At 36.3% G+C, this 18,568-nt stretch overlaps 1 protein-coding gene across 43 annotated transcripts in view; it reads left to right on the plus strand.

Annotated features, from left to right (window-relative positions):
• MAP4K4 (mitogen-activated protein kinase kinase kinase kinase 4) overlaps positions 1-18,568 on the plus strand; it is a 243,480-nt gene that overhangs the window by 104,372 nt on the left and 120,540 nt on the right. For all 43 annotated transcript variants that reach the window (XM_066268242.1, XM_066268236.1, XM_066268235.1 and 40 more), the window contains exon 3: positions 864-920. In XM_066268242.1, the coding sequence (XP_066124339.1) occupies positions 864-920 (57 nt within the window). The remainder of the gene's footprint in view (positions 1-863; positions 921-18,568) is intronic.

An 18,568-nucleotide genomic window follows, 5' to 3' on the forward strand; every position in this document is an offset into this window, starting at 1 on the left:
GCTCAGGTTATATGGTTAGCTGTTTGTTACTCTGCTATAAACTGTTGAGCAGAGCGTCCATAGCAGAGTGGATGGAGAAAAGCAAGACTGACAGTGGTTAGATACAGAAAGCCACATCCGGGGGAGCTGCGGATGACATCACGTTTGAAATACCTTGTAGTATAAGTGAATAACAAATTTTAGGTTCTAGATCAGGAATTATAGCTGTAAAAAAAATCTTAGTGCGCTCTTTATCTTTCCCCTTGCCTCTTAATTCCGCTGTCACCGTCTCCTCTTCTGCCCCCTCTCCATCCCCTTACCTTTCCTTCTCCCCTTACCCCGTCCCCCATTCCCATCTCTTATACACTCTGTCTGGATAATTATTTTCCAACCTTTCTACATCGGAACTACTAGAAAGTTTCAAAGAAGACTCAGTATAACTCTTGTAAAATCAAATAATGGGTATTGGGAGCTCCAGCTAGGGAAATGATTATTACTTATTTTTGACAGTAAACATCTAGAGGCGGTTTTGTTGTTGTTTCTCTATTTTTGTCATTTCCTTCATGTGGAATATTAGGAAAGAAAGTGCTTAACCTGATGTATAGAAGGAAACATTTAAGTTGCTTGAGACGTGATATACATAAGTTTAACCTTGGAAAGAAAGGGGCAATTTATCAAAATTTATTTGTTTCTAATTGTTTTGTGTACAAGGTGTGGTTCATTGGTATCCCAAACCATATTCTATTGGAAAGCATGGGCTATTTCATCATCATTTTTTGAAGGGAAAACTATAGAAGACATGATTGTTGAAGCTTCACTTGTTATGTTATAGTGATTGTGCAAAAACAGTGTTGCCAATTTTCTTTCTTTTTTCTGTTTTTCAGGGTCGACATGTTAAAACAGGTCAGCTGGCAGCCATCAAAGTTATGGATGTTACTGAGGTAAGATTGGGTCACAAATGTACTTAAAGAAATTGTTAGATAAAAGACAAGGATCCCCCTGCTCTGCTGTCCACAATGGAAGAACATTGTTCTGTTTGGAGAGTTGTTCTTCAACCAGTTGCCCTCCTGTGATATTGTGGGTTCATAAGGTCCAGCATAGTAGTTGACTTAAGTTGTTTCAGATGATCTCCAAGTAACTCAGCGATCAGTAGCATTTTCTTTAAAAAACAACAACTAAAATAGAAACACACATCTGAGTGATGTCATGCTTTGCACCATAATGGACCATAATTGGAAACATCTTCTTTCGTGGAAGTGATCAAGAGGTCACATAAATAGGGAGATTGAGGAGTGTGGGTGGGGAAAAGCTTCTCGAGGGTATTAGGCTATATTTTGGCCATTTCTTTTATTTTTAACATGAGGAAAGAAAACAGATCTAGCCAAGTTCCCAGAGCTTTGAAAACAGAAACATCTGCTAGAACACTGAGCAGATTGTTGGCAAAATTTAGTAGCAAAAAATAGTTCTTAGAATGGTCCCATGAGGATTTACTGTGTAGCTTTAGATGGGAAAAAGGAGAAATGAACTCAGATAAAAAGTAAGTGTCTATTTCCCTGTGTGTGCATGTGTAATGCCAGTGGCCTTTTGTTAGGGCAGACAGGTTCAAATTGGATTTGGGCAGACCGCCGAGGAACTATGGAACCGGAAAGCACTGGAGCATTCTGGTTTATTAGAGTTTCATAACAGTGGATAGGTAAATAGGCAGGGGAACACTGCTTCTCATGCCAGTGGGCTAGCAAACAGGAAAACCGCCCCCTCAGCGGTAGACAAGCAATCTGTCCTAAGGGCAAGCACCTGTAGCCTCACATAGGCTCAGCACACATGGCTCTGTCACGTGCTCATGCGCTAATCATGCAAAGTGCAGGTGAGCCAGCCTAACACAGCTGTTTTCCCAAATCTGGGGTCTATCAAGGGAAGTAATGGCTGAATTGATCTCACGTGTACAGTTGAGTAGTCAGGTCTCCTCCATTGCCTTATTCTCTCATTGATCTCTAATAATGTGCTTATCTCCAGTAAGAATTAGAAAGCATGGTTGTCTCTGGACCACAGGACAACCTATAGAGCTTTACACAGATAATTGCAGGTGTGACATTTTATGAGGTGATTACTCTCTTTTCTTTGCCAAAGAGGAGACTTTATAATGAAAAATTACCAATGCTTGGCACCGGCCAAAGATTCTTGTAACATACTGTGATATGGACTGTTGGGTTGTGTTAAAATGACCCAGTGTACAGCTCAGTGGGAAATTAGATGGTTTCCAGTTAAATATTATTTTAAGATTAAGTGGTGAAGGAGCAGCAAACTCTATGGGAACTTACTGTGATTTAAATACAAAAGTTAAGTTATGTATGATGTGCCCTCTGTGAATGGAATGATCAGTGGCTCCTTCCCATTAAGCTGCGGCTCCCCTGCCGCGCATGTCCCCGGCACTGCACTGGGCAGTGGCATGGCTGGAGCCTAGTTTTCAATATTTGGTAACACATTCCTGACTTTTTTACTGGCAGACGTATAGGTGTCATTTTAACTGTAATCTTTTGGAATTTTGTGAAGCATTTGGAAGTCCTGAGAATTGGGTTTCTTTCCTCGCTTGAGCCTGTGCTGCCTTGACTGGCCACTGCTGGTGTCTTCTCTGGAGGCTTGCTTCATCTAAGCTTTGGCTTTGAGTGTGCAATATATAGATCCCTGTTTCTTTTAAAAAGTGTGAAACATAAGAAAATATTAAAAAGATAGTTGAATTATTATACTTTCACCTTAAAATAACTATTGTTTATGCTTTGGTGTATTTCTTGTCATCCATAGCTGTGAGCATAGCTATAAAACACACACAACTTCTGTATTCCACTTTTGTTGAGTTGTACACACAAGATATTTCCTTGCCTGAAAAATCAGGCAATGTTGGAAAAGTGAATTTCAGGACTCCTTTAGAAATAATTATGCAAAACCTGTGTGTTCAAGTGAAATGAAAACCAGATGGTGAGTGTTCAGAACAAATGCAAACTCTCTCAGCCCTTTCCCATATTGGCCTCTCATTGACACTTGTGTGCTGTTTCTTGCGGCAGCCACCTCTGCTGCAGCTGGGGCATACTGAGTAGAGGACGTTGTGCAGCTGGCAACCTAGGAATATGCCCTTGCTAACCCTGCACAGGTGGATGGCATTGGTGGTACCTAGGAGGGAGAATTTGCAGCTGCTGTTTCTTGTTTTAGCTCCAGCAGTAAGGGCTGTTGGAGAGCATTCTGTTGATAGGAATAGAATTCTGCATGGTTTTTGACCTCTCAATTTTGTCTCAGGAGCCAAAAGATTTGATTGCTTATTTGGGGGGGGGTGAAAAAACAGACTTGTTCTTAGTTTTGCGCCGTTCTTAGATGAAATCAAGAGGCAGTTACCAGAGTTACCAGGCCATCTGTCATTCCTCAGGCTCAGAAGGCCAGGACAGCAGCAAAGGGATGGGAAGGTCACTGCGTGGCTGCTCTCCCCCTGCTGCCAGCTTTGGCATCCTGAATGATTGTGCTCCTGGGAGGCTGCACCGAATCTACTTCCCCTGCTGGGCTTGCTTACATCACCTAGAAAACAGCCAATGGAGAATTCACATGTTGCCCTGGTTGAGGGTTAGGGTCTGGGTAGGAAACTAAGGGTCTGGGAGCAAGGCATTTGTTTGCAGTAGATGTAAAGATCTCTTTATATTTATTTATTCTCAGATTCTAACAATTTTAAGAATTGATTGTCTTTAGGATTTTGAAAAGCTCTTTTTAATGAAAACGTAATTTATCTGACTGGTTGTGGAAAGGCTTAAGGAACAGGTTAACGATATGTTCAAATTGGATAAGACTAGGACTTGAGATCTATGTGTTGTTTTGTTTTTCAATTAATTATAGAGTCATAGGAATTTGTAGAAAATATATGGGAGGTTCCCATGTACCCTGCACCCAGTTTCCCCCTAGTGGTATACACAGTATATCATAAAGTCCATGCACAAAACAAGGCAAGACAAGTGATTGGTTTTACAAGCTAAGGATTTGACTTGGACTCCATTGATAGTTTGTAACAAATGAGGCTACACCATTACTCGGTGCCTGCCTGTAGGCAAGCCACTGAAAACTGGCACACATACTATCCACACGATTTCCCCAAATGCAATTTGTTTTGACAGATACTTGAATTGGATGTGAATCTTCTTTTTTTTATTGTGTTTACATAGATTCAACTGTCCCATGGAATAAATTCCCCTCCAACCCCCGTTTTCCCCTTAACATCCCCTTGACCCCTCCCCCCAACGCCTTACCCCTTCCCTCCAGGATTCGCTTTTCTCCTCTCTATAACACTGTATTGTGTATATAATTTCACCAATCTCTTTCCCTTCTCTGATCTTGTCCTATCATCCCCTTTCCCTCCGTCTGCTTTCCCTCTGGTCCCTTTGACCCTGCCTCTGCCTCTATTCTGTTCTTCAGTTCACATTGTTCACTGGATTCCTCAAATGAGTGAGGTCATATGATATTTTTCTTTCTCTGCTTGGCTTATTTCACTTAACATAATAGTTTCCAGGCCCATGCATGCATGTTGTCACAATACAAAAGATTTCCTTCCTTTTCATGGCCCCATAGTATTCCATTGTGTATATGTACCACTGCTTTTTAATCCACTTGTCCACTGACGGATACTTGGGCTGTTTCCAGATCTTGGCTATTGTAAGCAATGCTGCCGTAAACATAGGGGTGCATTTCTTCTTTGAATCAGTGATATGGTGTTCTCAGGATATATTCCTAAAGGTAGGATGGCTGTGTCTAAAGTTCCATTTTTAATTTTTTGAGGAATCTCCATACTGTTTTCCACAATGGCTGCTCCAGTCTGCATTCCCACCAGCAGTGCAGGAGGGTTCCCTTTTCTCCACACCCTCGCCAGCACTTATTCTGTGTTGTTTTGTTGATGAGCGCAACTCTGACTGGTGTGAGGTGATATCTCATTGTGGTTTTAATTTGCATTTCTCTAATGATTAGTGAAGTTGAACATTTTTTCATCTGCCTATTGGCCATCTGTATGTCCTCTTTGGAAAAGTGTCTGTTCATTTCTTTTGCCCATTTTTTGATTCGATTGTTTATCTTCTTGGTTTTCAGTTTTAGAAGTTCTTTATAAATTTTGGTTATTAACCCCTTATCAGACATTTTGTCTAATACGGGGGTAGTGAAGCTTTTTATACCTACCACCCACTTTTGTATCTCTGTTAGTAGTAAAATTTTCTAACCGCCCACCTGTTCCACAGTAATGGTGATTTATAAAGTAGGGAAGTAACTTTACTTTATAAAATTTAAAGCAGAGTTACAGCAAGTTAAAACGTATAATAATTACTTACCAAGTACTTTATGTCAGATTTTCACTGTTTAGCAGAATACATCTTTATAAAACAACTTATTATATGGTTAAATGTATTTTTTTATTTATACTTTGGTTTGCTTTTTATTTATACTTTTTTTTGCTACCGCCCACCATGAAAGCTGGAACACCCACTAGTGGGCAGTACGGATCAGGTTGACTACCACTGGATATGTTTCCAGGAATTTGTCTATTTCACCTAGGTTGTCTAATTTTTTGGCATACAGTTCTTCATAGTATTTTCTTACAGTCTTGTATTTCTGTTGTCAGTTGTTATTTCTCCACTCTCGTTTCTAATTATATTTATTTGAGTCCTCCTCTTTTTTTCTTGGTGAGTCTGGTTAAAGGTTCATCAATCTTATCTTTTCAAAGAACCAGCTCCTTGTTTCATTGATCCTCTGTATTGTTTCTTTAGCCTCTATGTCATTTATTTCTGCTCTGATCTCTATTATTTCCTTTCTTCTACTTCCTCTGGGCTTTACTTGCAGTTTTTTTACTTGTTCTTTTAGATGCAGGGCTAAGTTGTTTATTTGAGCTTTTTCTTGCTTCTTAATGTATGCCTGTAATGCTATGAACTTCCCTCTCAGGACTGCTTTTGCTGTGTCCCATAAATTTTGAGTTTTTGTATGTTCATTTGTTTTAAGGAAATTTTTCAATTCTTCCTTGATCTCATTGTTAACGCGTTCGTTATTTAATAACATGCTATGATATTTAGTTTCCAAGTGTTTGAGTGTTTTCCAGTTTTCTATTGTAGTTGATTTCTAGTTTCTTGTCATTATGATCAGAGAAGATGCTTAATATGATTTTAGTTTTCTTAAATTTATTGAGACTTGTTTCGTGTCCTAACATGTGGTCTATTCTAGAGAATGTACCACGAGCACTTGAAAAGAATATATATTCTGCTGCTTTAGTGTGAAAGGTTCTGAAGATACCTATTAAATCCAGTTAATCTAGTGTGTTCTTTAAGTCTGCTGTTTCTTTGTTAATTTTCTTTCTTGAAGATCTATCCACTGATGTTAGCGGGATATTGAAATTTCCTACTATTATAGTATTGCTGTTGATTTTGACCTTTGTGTCCATCAAAATCTGCTGTCTATATTTAGGTGCTCCTATATTAGGTGCATAGATATCTATAATAGTTATATCTTCCTGTTGGATTTCTCCCTTTATTATTATGTAGTGATCATCTTTATCTGTTACTATATATAACCTTTGTTTAAAAGTCTATTTTATTAGATATAAGTATTGCTACCCCAGCTTTTTTTTCATTTCTATTTGCATGAAATACTTCTTTTCATCCCTTTACTTCCGGTCTATGTGTATCTTTTATTTTGATGTGGGTTACTTGTAGACAGCATAAGTATGGATCCTTTTTTTTTTTATCCACATAGCTATCCTATGTCTTTTGATTAGAACATTTAATCTATTTACATTTAAGGTTATTATTGATATATAGTTGTTTATTGCCATTTTATTCTTTCAATCTACATTTCTATTTTACTAGATCCTCCCCACCTTTGTTCTGTTTAGAACAGGCCGCTTAACATTTCTTGCAACATTTGTTTGGTTGTATTGAATTCCTTGAGTTTTTGTTTGTTTGTTTGTTTGTTTTTTGTCTGGGAATCTTTTTATTTCTCCTTCAATTTTAAATGATAGCCTTGCTGGATAAAGAAGTCTTGGGCGTAGGCGCTTGTTCTGCATTACTTTGAATATATCTTGCCATTCCCTTCTGGCCTCAAGTGTTTCTGTTGAAAAGTCAGATGTCATCCTTATGGGGATTCCTTTGTAGGAGATAGACTGCTTTTCTCTTGCAACTTTTAGTATTCTTTATCTTTTAGCTTTGGTATTTTAATTATGATGTGTCTTGTTGTAGGTCTCTTTGAGTTCCTCTTTAATGGGATTCTCTGTGCTTCTTGAACTTGTGAGGCTTTTTCCTGCATCAGTTTAGGGAAGTTTTCAGCTATTATTTCTTCAATCAGGTTCTCTATCCCTTGTTTGTTCTCTTCTCCTTCAGGAACCCGTATTTTGTAGCTGTTTCTCTTCATGTTGTCACAAAGATCTTAGAGTATCCTCAGACTTTTTTTTTTAAACACTTTTTTTTAAATTTATTTATTCATTTTTTTAGAGAGGAGAGAGAGAGAGACAAAGAGAGAGCAAGGAGAGAGAGAAGGGGGGAGGAGCTGGAAGCATCAACTCCCATATGTGCCTTGACCAGGCAAGCCCAGGGTTTCAAACCGGCAACTTCAGCATTTTCAGGTCGACGCTTTCTCCACTGCGCCATCACAGGTCAGGCCTTCCTCAGACTTTTTGATCCTCTTTTTTTTTTTTTTTTTTTGTGCTGTTATGCTTCCATGATTTCACTTATCTTGTCTTCTAAATCACTGATTCAATCCTCTGCTTTATCCAGCCCAATTTTAATTCTACCTAGTACAGTCTTTATTTTTGATATTATGCTTGTCATTTCTGTGTTGATGTTTTTTAATGATTTCAGTGTCCTTTTTTTTATTTTTTTATTTTTTATTTTTTTAAAAATAATTTTATTTTTTTAATGGGGCGACATCAATAAATCAGGATACATATATTCAAAGGTAACAAGTCCAGGTTATCTTGTCGTTCAATTATGTTGCATACCCATCACCCAAAGTCAGATTGTCCTCTGTCACCTTCTATTTAGTTTTCTTTGTGTCCCTCCCCCTCCCCTTTTCCCTCTCCCTTTCCCCCCCTCCCCCCGTAACCACCGCACTCTTATCAATGTCTCTTAGTTTCACTTTTATGTCCCACCTACGTATGGAATAATGCAGTTCCTGGTTTTTTCTGATTTACTTATTTCACTTTGTATCATGTTATCAAGATCCCACTATTTTGCTGTAAATGATCCGATGTCTTCATTTCTTATGGCTGAGTAGTATTCCATAGTGTATATGTGCCACATCTTCTTTATCCAGTCATCTATTGACAGGCTTTTTGGTTGTTACCATGTCCTGGCCACTGTGAACAATGCTGCAATGAACATGGGGCTGCATGTGTCTTTACGTATCAAAGTTTCTGAGTTTTGGGGGTATATACCCAGTAGAGAGATTGCAGGGTCATAAGGTAGTTCTATTTTCAGTTTTTTGAGGAACCACCATACTTTCTTCCATAATGGTTGTACTACTTTACATTCCCACCAACAATGGATGAGGGTTCCTTTTTCTCCACAGCCTCTCCAACATTTGCTATTACCTGTCTTGTTAATAATAGCTAATCTAACAGGTGTGAGGTGGTATCTCATTGCAGTTTTGATTGGCATTTCTCTAATAGCTAAAGAAGATGAGCATCTTTTCATATATCTGTTGTCCATTTGTATTTCTTCCTGGGAGAAGTGTCTGTTCATGTCCTCTTCCCATTTTTTTATTGGATTGTTTGTTTGTTTGTTGTTGAGTTTTATGAGTTCTTTGTATATTTTGGATATTAGGCCCTTATCTGAGCTTTTGTTTGAAAATATCATTTACTGTTTATTTTGTTATCTGTTTCTCTTGCTGAGAAAAAACTTCTTAGTCTGATGTAGTCCCATTCATTAATTTTTGCCTTCACTTCTTTTGCCTTTGGAGTCAAATTCATAAAATGCTCTTTAAAAACCAGGTCCATGAGTTGAGTACCTATGTCTTCTTCTGTGTACTTTATTGTTTCAGGTCTTATGTTTAGATCTTGGATTCATTTTGAGTTAATTTTAGTACAGGGGGACAAACTGTAGTCCAGTTTCATTCTATTGCATGTGACTTTCCAGTTTTCCCAGCACCATTAATTGAAGAGGCTTTCTTTTTTCCATTGTGTGTTGTTGGCCCCTTTATCAAAAATTATTTGACTATACATATGTGGTTTTATTTCTGGACTTTCTATTCTGTTCCATTGGTCTGAGTGTCTATTTTTCTGCCAATATCATGAGGTTTTGATTGTCGTGGCTCTATAATAGAGTTTGAAGTCAGGTATTGTAATGCCCCCAGCTTCATTCTTTTTCTTTAGGATTCCTTTGGCTATTCGGGGTTTTTTATAGTTCCATATAATTCTGATGATTTTTTGCTCTATTTCTTTAAAAAATGTCATTGGAATTTTGATGGGAATGGCATTAAATTTGTATATTGCTTAGGGTAATATGGCCATCTTGATTATGTTTATTCTTCCTAACCAAGATAAAGGAATATTCTTCCATCTCATTATATCTTTTTCTATTTCCCTTAACAATGGTTTATAGTTTTCATTATATAAGTCCTTTACATTCTTTGTTATGTTTATTCCTAGGTATTTTATTTTTTTTGTTGCAATCGTGAAGGGGATTATTTTTTTGAGTTTGTTCTCAATTGTTTCATTGTTGGCATACATAAAGGCTATTGACTTCCGTATGTTAATTTTGTATCCTGCCACCTTACTGTATTGGCTTATTGTTTCTAGTAGTCTTTTTGTGGATTCTTTGGGATTTTCGATGTATAGGATCATATCATCTGCAAAAAGTGATACCTTTATTTCTTCTTTTCGGATATGGATGCCTTTTATTTCTTTGTCTTGTCTGATTGCTCTGGCTAGAACTTCTAGTACCACATTAAATAAGAGTGGAGAGAGTGGACAACACTGTCTTGTTCCTGATTTAAGGGGGAAAGCCTTCAGTTTAGTGCCATTTAATATGTTAGCTGATGGTGTATCATATGTGGCCTTTATCATGTTGAGATATTTTCCTTCTATACCCATTTTGTTGAGAGTCTTAAACATAAAATTGTGTTGTATTATATCGAAAGCCTTTTCTGTGTCTACTGATAAGATCATGTGGTTTTTGTTCTTTGTTTTGTTGATATGGTGTATTACGTTAACCGTTTTACGTATGTTGAACCATCCTTGAGATTCTGGGATGAATCCCACTTGATCATGATGTTTTATTTTTTTAATATGTTGTTGTATTCGATTTGCTACTATTTTGTTTAGTATTTTAGCATCTGTATTCATTAGACATATTGGTCTGTAGTTTTCTTTTTTTGTGCCATCCTTGTCTGGTTTGTTTTGAGGGTTATGTTGGCTTCATAAAATGTGTTTGGAAGTATTACTTCTTCTTCAATTTTTTGGAAGACTTTCAGTAGAATAGGAACCAAGTCTTCCTTGAATGTTTGATAAAATTCGTTGGTATAGCCGTCAGGGCTTGGACTTTTATTTTGGGGGAGGTTTTTAATGTTTTTTTTCTATTTCTTCTCTACTAATTAGGTCTGTTTAGGCTTTCTGCTTCTTCTTGACTCAGTCTAGGAATGTTGTATTGTTCTAGGAATTTATCCATTTCTTCTAGGTTGTTGAATTTAGTGGCATTAAATTTTTCATAGTATTCTACAATAATTCTTTGTATATCTACGGTGTCCGTGGTGATTTCTCCTTTTTCATTTTGGATTTTGTTTATATGAGTTCTTTCTCTTTTTTCCTTGGTAAGTCTTGCCAAGGTTTTGTCAATTTTGTTGATCTTTTCAAAGAACCAGCTCCTTGTTCTATTAATTTTTTCTATAGTTTTTCTGTTCTCTATTTCATTTATATCTGCTCTGATTTTTATCATCTCCTTTCTTTGGCTGTTTTTGGGTTGTCTTTGTTCTTCTTTTTCTAATTCCTTAAGGTGTGAAGTTAAGTGGTTCACTAGGGCTCTCTCTTGTTTGTTCATATATGCCTGAAGTGATATGAACTTCCCTCTTATCACTGCTTTTGCTGCATCCCATATATTCTGATATGTCGTATTGTCATTTTCATTAGTCTGTATATATCTTTTGATCTCTGCACTTATTTCTTCTTTGATTCATTCATTTTTTAAAAGTATGTTGTTTAGTTTCCACATTTTTGTGGGATTTTTTTTCTCTTTTTTGCAGTTGAATTCTAGTTTCAAGGCTTTATGATCAGAAAATATGCTTGGTACAACTTCGATTTTTCTGAATTTGCTGATGTTGTTTCTGTGGCCCAACATATGGTCAATTCTTGAGAATGATCCATGTACACTGGAGAAAAATGTATACTCAGTCACTTTGAGATGAAATGTTCTGTAGATGTCTATCCTATTCAGGTGCTCTAGTGTTTTGTTTAAGGCCACTATATCTTTGTTGATTCTCTGTTTGGATGACCGATCTAGAGCCGTCAGCGGTGTATTGAGATCTCCAAGTATGATTGTATTTTTGTCAGTTTTGTTTTAAGGCCAATAACTAGCTGTCTTATATATTTTGGTGCCCCTTGTTTTGGTGCATATATATTTAGAATTGTTATGTCTTCTTGATTCAGTGTCCCTTTAGCGATTATGAAATGGCCATTTTTGTCTCTGAGTACTTTTGCTGTCTTGTAGTCAGCATTATCAGATATGAGTATTGCTACACCTGCTTTTTTTTTGGATGTTATTTGCTTGGAGTATTGTTTTCCAGCCTTTCACTTTTAATTTGTTGTTATCATTGTTACTTAGATGAGTTTCCTGTAGGCAGCATACAGTTGGATTTTCTTTTTTAATCCATTCTGCTACTCTTTGTCTTTTTATTGGTGAGTTTAATCTGTTTACATTTAGTGTAATTATTGACACTTGTGAGTTACCTAATGCCATTTTATAGATTGCTTTCTGTTAGTTTTGTGTCTTGTTTGATTCTTCTTTTTCGTTTTTCTATCTTTTGTTTTTATTTGGTTGTATTCCATACATCTTTCCTCTGTTGCTATCTTTTTTATCTCATGTGCTTCTGTGGTTGTTTTTTCAATGGTGGTTACCTTTAAGTAATGAAAAGGGTTTCTACCCTGTTCATTGTAGCACACTATTTTGTGAGTACTTTTGCACTCCATAGTCCTTTGCTACTGTTAATCTCCATCCTCTCCCCCCTTTCTTTTTGTTGTCACAGTTTAAATTTGTTTCATTGTGTTCTTCTTGGAGCTTTTACTTGTGGCTGTGTGTTTTTTTTTGTTCTTCGTATCTGATTGGAGAACCCCCTTTAGTACTTCCTGGAGTGGGGGTTTTCTCATGATAAATTCCCTCATCTTTTCTGTATCTGTGAATGGTTTTATTTCTCCTTCATATTTGAAGGATAGCTTTGATGGGTATAGTATTCATGGCTGAAAGTTCCTCTCTTTCAGGACTTTAAATAGTGGGGTCCACTCTTCTAGCTTATAGTGTTTCTGCTGAGAAATCTGATGATAATCTAATAGGCCTTCCTTTATATGTTGTATTCTTCTTTTCCCTGGCTGCCTTGAGAATTTGTTCTTTGCCGTTGGTTTGTGCCAATTTCATTATGATGTGCCTTGGAGTAGGTTTGTTGGGGTTAAGAAAACTCGGAGTTCTGTTTGCTTCTTGAATTTGAGTCTTTAGTTCTTTCCACAGGCATGGGAAGTTCTCATCTATTATTTGTTTGAGTATGTTCTCCATTCCATTTTCTCTCTCTTCTCCCTCTGATATACCTATTATTCTTATGTTATTCTTTTTGATGGAGTCAGATAATTCTTGTAGGGGTATCTCATTTTTTTAAATTTTTGAGTCTCTTTCTTTTTCTCTCTGTTGTGCCTCAAGTTGCTTGTCTTCTATTTCACTAATCCTCTCTTCTATCTGGCCTTTTCTATTAGCTAAGCTTGTTACCTCATTTTTCAGCTCGTGGATTGAGTTTTTTCATCTCTGTTTGATTTGTTTTTATAGTTTCAAGTTCCTTGGAAATATATTCTTTGTGTTCATTGAGTGGTTTTCTGAGTTTCCTAAATTGCCTTTCTGTGTTTTCTTGTATATCTCGGAAGATTTTTAGGATTTCAATCTTGAATTCTCTGTCATTTAGCTCCAAGGTTTCCAATATATTAAATATTTTCTCCATAGATTTTTCCTCCTCTAGTTATGTTACCTCTCTTTCTTTTGTATCCATGATATTCGATTTTCTCTTCCTTCATGGAATCTGAGCGTGGTTTTGTTGATAGTATTAATGAGATTTAATAAAGAATAAAAAGTTGAAAAATAAAAAATCAAGGAGTTTTTTTTTTATTAAATTTTTATTAATGGTAATGGGATGACATTAATAAATCAGGGTACATATATTCAAAGAAAACATGTCTAGGTTATTGTGTCATTAAATTATGTTGCATACCCCTGGCCAAAGTCAGATTGTCCTCCGCCACCCTCTATCTAGTTCTCTGTGCCCCTCCCCCTCCCCCTAAGTCTCTCTCTCCCTCCCTCCCATGTCCTCCTCCCCCCCACCCCTGGTAACCACCACACTCTTGTCCATGTCTCTTAGTCTCGTTTTTATGTTCCACCAATGTAGGAATCATGTAGTTCTTGTTTTTTTTTCTGATTTATCTTATTTCACTCCTTATAATGTTATCAAGATCCCCCATTTTGCTGTAAATGATTCTGATGTCATCATTTCTTATGGCTGAGTAGTATTCCATAGTGTATATGTGCCACATCTTCTTTATCCAGTCTTCTATTGAAGGGCTTTTTGGTTGTTTCCATGTCTTGGCCACTGGAACAGTGCTGCAATGAACATGGGGCTACATGTGTCTTCACGTATCAGTGTTTCTGAGGTTTTGGGGATTAGCCCAGTAGAGGGATTGCTGGGTCATAAGGTAGTTCTATTTGCAGTTTTTTGAGGAACCACCATACTTTCCTCCATAATGGTTGTACTACTTTACAGTCCCACCAACAGTGAATGAGGGTTCCTTTTTCTCCACAACCTCTACAACATTTGCTATTACCCGTCTTGTTGATAATAGCTAATCTAACAGGGGTGAGGTGGTATCTCATTGTAGTTTTGATTTGCATTTCTTTAATAACTAATGAAGCTGAGCATCTTTTCATATATCTGTTGGCCATTTTGTATCTCTTCCTGGAGAAGTGTCTGTTCATGTCCTCTTCCCATTTTTTTATGGGATTGTTTGTTTGTTTGTTGTTGAGTTTTATGAGTTCTTTGTAAATTTTGGATATTAGGCCCTTATCTGAGCTGTTGTTTGAAAATATCATTTCCCATTTTGTTGGCTGTCTGTTTATTTTTATATCAGTTTCTCTTGCTGAGCAAAAACTTTTTATTCTGATGTAGTCCCATTCATTTATCTTTGCCTTCACTTCTATTGCCATTGGAGTCAAGTTCATAAAATGTTCTTTAAAACCGGTCCATGATTTTAGTACCTATGTCTTCTTCTATGTACTTTATTGTTTCAGGTCTTATATTTAGGTCTTTGATCCATTTTGAATTAATTTTAGTACACGGGGACAGGCTGTAGTCGAGTTTCATTCTTTTGCATGTGGCTTTCCAGTTTTCCCAACACCATTTGTTGAAGAGGCTTTCTTTTCCCATTGTGTGTTGTTGGCCCCTTTATCAAAGATTATTTGACCATATATATGTGGTTTTATTTCTGGGCTTTCTATTCTGTTCCATTGGTCTGAGTGTCTGTTTTTCTGCCAATACCATGCTGTTTTGATTATCATGGCCTTATAATATAGCTTAAAGTCAGGTATTGTAATGCCCCCAGCTTCTTCCCCCCCTTCCTTCTTTTCATTAGATTGTTTTGGCCTATTCGGGGTTTTTTTTATAGTTCCCTATAAATCTGATGATTTTTTGTCCATTTTCTTTAAAAGATCTCATAGTGAATTTCTGATGGGAATTTGCATTAAATTTGTATATTGCTTAGGGTAATATGGCCCATCTTTCATTAATATTTATTCTTCCTATCACAAGAACAAGGAAATTTTTCCATACTCATTGTATCTTTTTCGATTTCTCCTTAACAATGCTTGTAATTTTCATTATATAGGTCCTTTACGTTCTTTGTTATGTTTATTCCAAGGTATTTTTTTTTTTTTGTTGCAATCGTGAAGGGTATTCTTTTTTTTGAGTTCGTATCTACTATATCATTGGTTGGCAAATAGAAAGGCTATGGACTCCTTTTGTATGTTAACTTTATGTATCCTGACCTTACTGTATTGGTTTATTGTTTCTAATGAATCTTTTTGTGGAAGTCCTTCGGGTTTTCGATGTATAGGATCATATCATCAGCAAAAAGTGATAGCCTTTACTTCCTTCTTTTCCGATATGGATGCCTTTTATTTCTTTGTCCTTGTCTGATTGCTCTGGCCAGAACTTCTAGCACCACGTTGAATAAGAGTGGAGAGAGTGGGACAACCCTGTCTTGTTCCTGATTTAAGGTAGATTTTTATGTTTTTTTTTTTTTTTTTTTTTTTTTTTTTTTTTTTTTTTTTTGCGTTTAATAGGATGTTGGCTGATGGTTTATCATATATGGCCTTTATCATGTTGAGATATTTTCCTTCTATACCCATTTTGTTGAGAGTCTTAAACATAAAATTGTGTTGTATTTTATCAAAAGCCTTTTCTGCATCTATTGATAAGATCATGTGGTTTTTGTTCTTTGTTTTGTTGATATGGTGTATTACGTTAACCGTTTTGCGTATGTTGAACCATCCTTGAGATTCTGGGATGAATCCCACTTGATCATGATGTATTATTTTTTTAATATGTTGTTGTATTCGGTTTGCCAGTATTTTGTTTAGTATTTTAGCATCTGTATTCATTAGAGATATTGGTCTGTAGTTTTCTTTCTTTGTGCCATCCTTGCCAGGTTTTGGTATGAGGGTTATGTTGGCCTCATAAAATGTGTTTGGAAGTATTGCTTCTTCTTCAATTTTTTGGAAGACTTTGAGTAGAATAGGAACCAAGTCTTCTTTGAATGTTTGATAGAATTCACTAGTATAACCGTCTGGGCCTGGACTTTTATTTTTGGGGAGGTTTTTAATAGTTTTTTCTATTTCCTCCCTGCTGATTGGTCTGTTTAGGCTTTCTGCTTCTTCATGACTCAGTCTAGGAAGGTTGTATTGTTCTAGGAATTTATCCATTTCTTCTAGATTGTTGTATTTGGTGGCATATAATTTTTCATAGTATTCTACAATAATTCTTTGTATATCTATGATGTCTGTGGTGATCTCTCCTCTTTCATTTTGGATTTTATTTATTTGAGTCCTGTGCTTTTTTCCTTGGTGAGTCTTGCCAAGGGTTTGTCAATTTTGTTGATCTTTTCAAAGAACCAGCTCCTTGTTTTATTGATTTTTTCTATAGTTTTTCTGTTCTCTATTTCATTTATTTCTGCTCTGATTTTTATTATCTCCTTTCTTCGGCTGGTTTTGGGTTGTCTTTGTTCTTCTTTTTTTAGTTCCTTAAGGTGTGAAGTTAAGTGGTTTACTTCGGCTCTCTCTTGTTTGTTCATATAGGCCTGAAGTGATATGAACTTTCCTCTTATTACTGCTTTTGCTGCATCCTAGAGATTCTGATATGTCGTATTTTCATTTTCATTTGTCTGTATATATCTTTTGATCTCTGCGCTTATTTCTTCTTTGACCCATTCATTTTTTAGAAGTATGTTGTTTAGTTTCCACATTTTTGTGGGTTTTTCCCCCTCTTTTTTGCAGTTGAATTCTAGTTTCAAGGCTTTATGATCAGAAAATATGCTTGGTACAATTTCAATTTTTCTAAATTTGCTGATATTGTCTTTGTGGCCCAACATATGGTCAATTCTTGAGAATGTTCCATGTACACTAGAGAAAAATGTATACTCTGTCGCTTTGGGATGAAGTGTCCTGTAGATGTCTATCATATCCAGGTGTTCTAGTATTTCGTTTAAGGCCACTATATCTTTATTGATTCTCTGTTTGGATGACCATCTAGAGCCGTCAGCGGTGTATTGAGGTCTCCAAGTATGATTGTATTTTTGTTAGTTTTTGTTTTAAGGTCAATAAGTAGCTGTCTTATATATTTTGGTGCTCCTTGGTTTGGTGCATATATATTAAGGATTGTTATGTCTTCTTGACTCAACTTCCCCTTAATCATTATGAAATGACCATTTTTGTCTCTGAGTACTTTTTCTGTCTTGTAGTCAGCATTATTAGATATGAGTATTGCTACGCCTGCTTTTTTTTGGGTGTTTTTTGCTTGGAGTATTGTTTTCCAGCCTTTCACTTTGAATTTGTTTTTATCCTTGTTGCTTAGATGTGTTTCTTGTAGGCAGCATATAGTTGGATTTTTTTTTTAATCCATTCTGCTACTCTGTGTCTTTTTATGTAAGTTTAATCCATTTACATTTAGTGTAATTATTGACACTTGTGGGTTCCCTACTGCCATTTTATAAATTGCTTTCTGTTAGTTTTGTATCTTGTTTGATTCTTCTCTTTTGTTTTTCTATCATTTGTTTTTGTTTGTTTGTGTTCCATACTTCTTTCCTCTGTTGCTACCTTTTTTAAGTCAAGTGTTTTTGTGGTAGTTTTTTCAAGGGTGGTTACCATTAAGTAATGAAAAGGGTACCTACCATATTCATTGTAGTACCCTATCTTATGAGTATTTCTGCACTTCATCGTCCTTTGCTACTGTTAATCTCCATCCTCTCCCCCCTTTTTTTCCTTTGTTGTCATAGTTTCAGTTTGGTTTTATTGTGTTCTTGGTGGAGCTGTTACTTGTGGTGTTTTCTTTTGTTCTTTGAATCTGGTTGGAAAACCCCCTTTAGTATTTCCTGGAGTGGGGGCTTTCTGTTGATAAATTCTCTCATCTTTTCTGTATTTGTGAATGTTTTTATATCTCCTTCATACTTGAAGGATAGCTTTGATGGGTATAGTATTCTTGGCTGAAAGTTCCTCTCTTTCAGGGCTTTAAATATTGGGGTCCACTCTCTTCTAGCTTGTAGAGTTTCTGCTGAGAAATCTGATGATAATCTAATAGGCCTTCCTTTATATGTTGTACTCTTCTTTTCCCTGGCTGCCTTGAGAATTTTTTCTTTGTCATTGGTTTGTGTCATCTTTATTATGATGTGCCTTGGAGTGGGTTTGTTGGGGTTAAGAAAACTTGGTGTTCTGTTTGCTTCTTGAATTTGAGGCTTTAGTTCTTCCACAGGCTTGGGAAGTTCTCGTCTATTATTTGTTTGAGTATATTCTCCATTCCATTTTCTTTCTCTTCTCCCTCTGATATACCTATTATTCTTATGTTATTCTTTCTGATGGAGTCAGACAATTCCTGTAGGGCTTTCTCGTTTTTTATTATTTTTGAGTCTCTTTCTCTTCTCTCTGTTGTGCCTCAAGTTGTTTGTCTTCTATTTCACTAATCCTATCTTCAATCTGGGCTGTTCTGTTAGCTAAGCTTGTTACCTCGTTTTTCAGCTCGTGAATTGAGTTTTTCATTTCTGTTTGATTTGTTTTTATAGTTTCAATTTCCTTGGTAATATATTCTTTGT

This window comes from Saccopteryx bilineata, chromosome 3 (genome assembly GCF_036850765.1).
Source record: "Saccopteryx bilineata isolate mSacBil1 chromosome 3, mSacBil1_pri_phased_curated, whole genome shotgun sequence".
Taxonomy (NCBI): Eukaryota; Metazoa; Chordata; class Mammalia; order Chiroptera; family Emballonuridae; genus Saccopteryx; species Saccopteryx bilineata.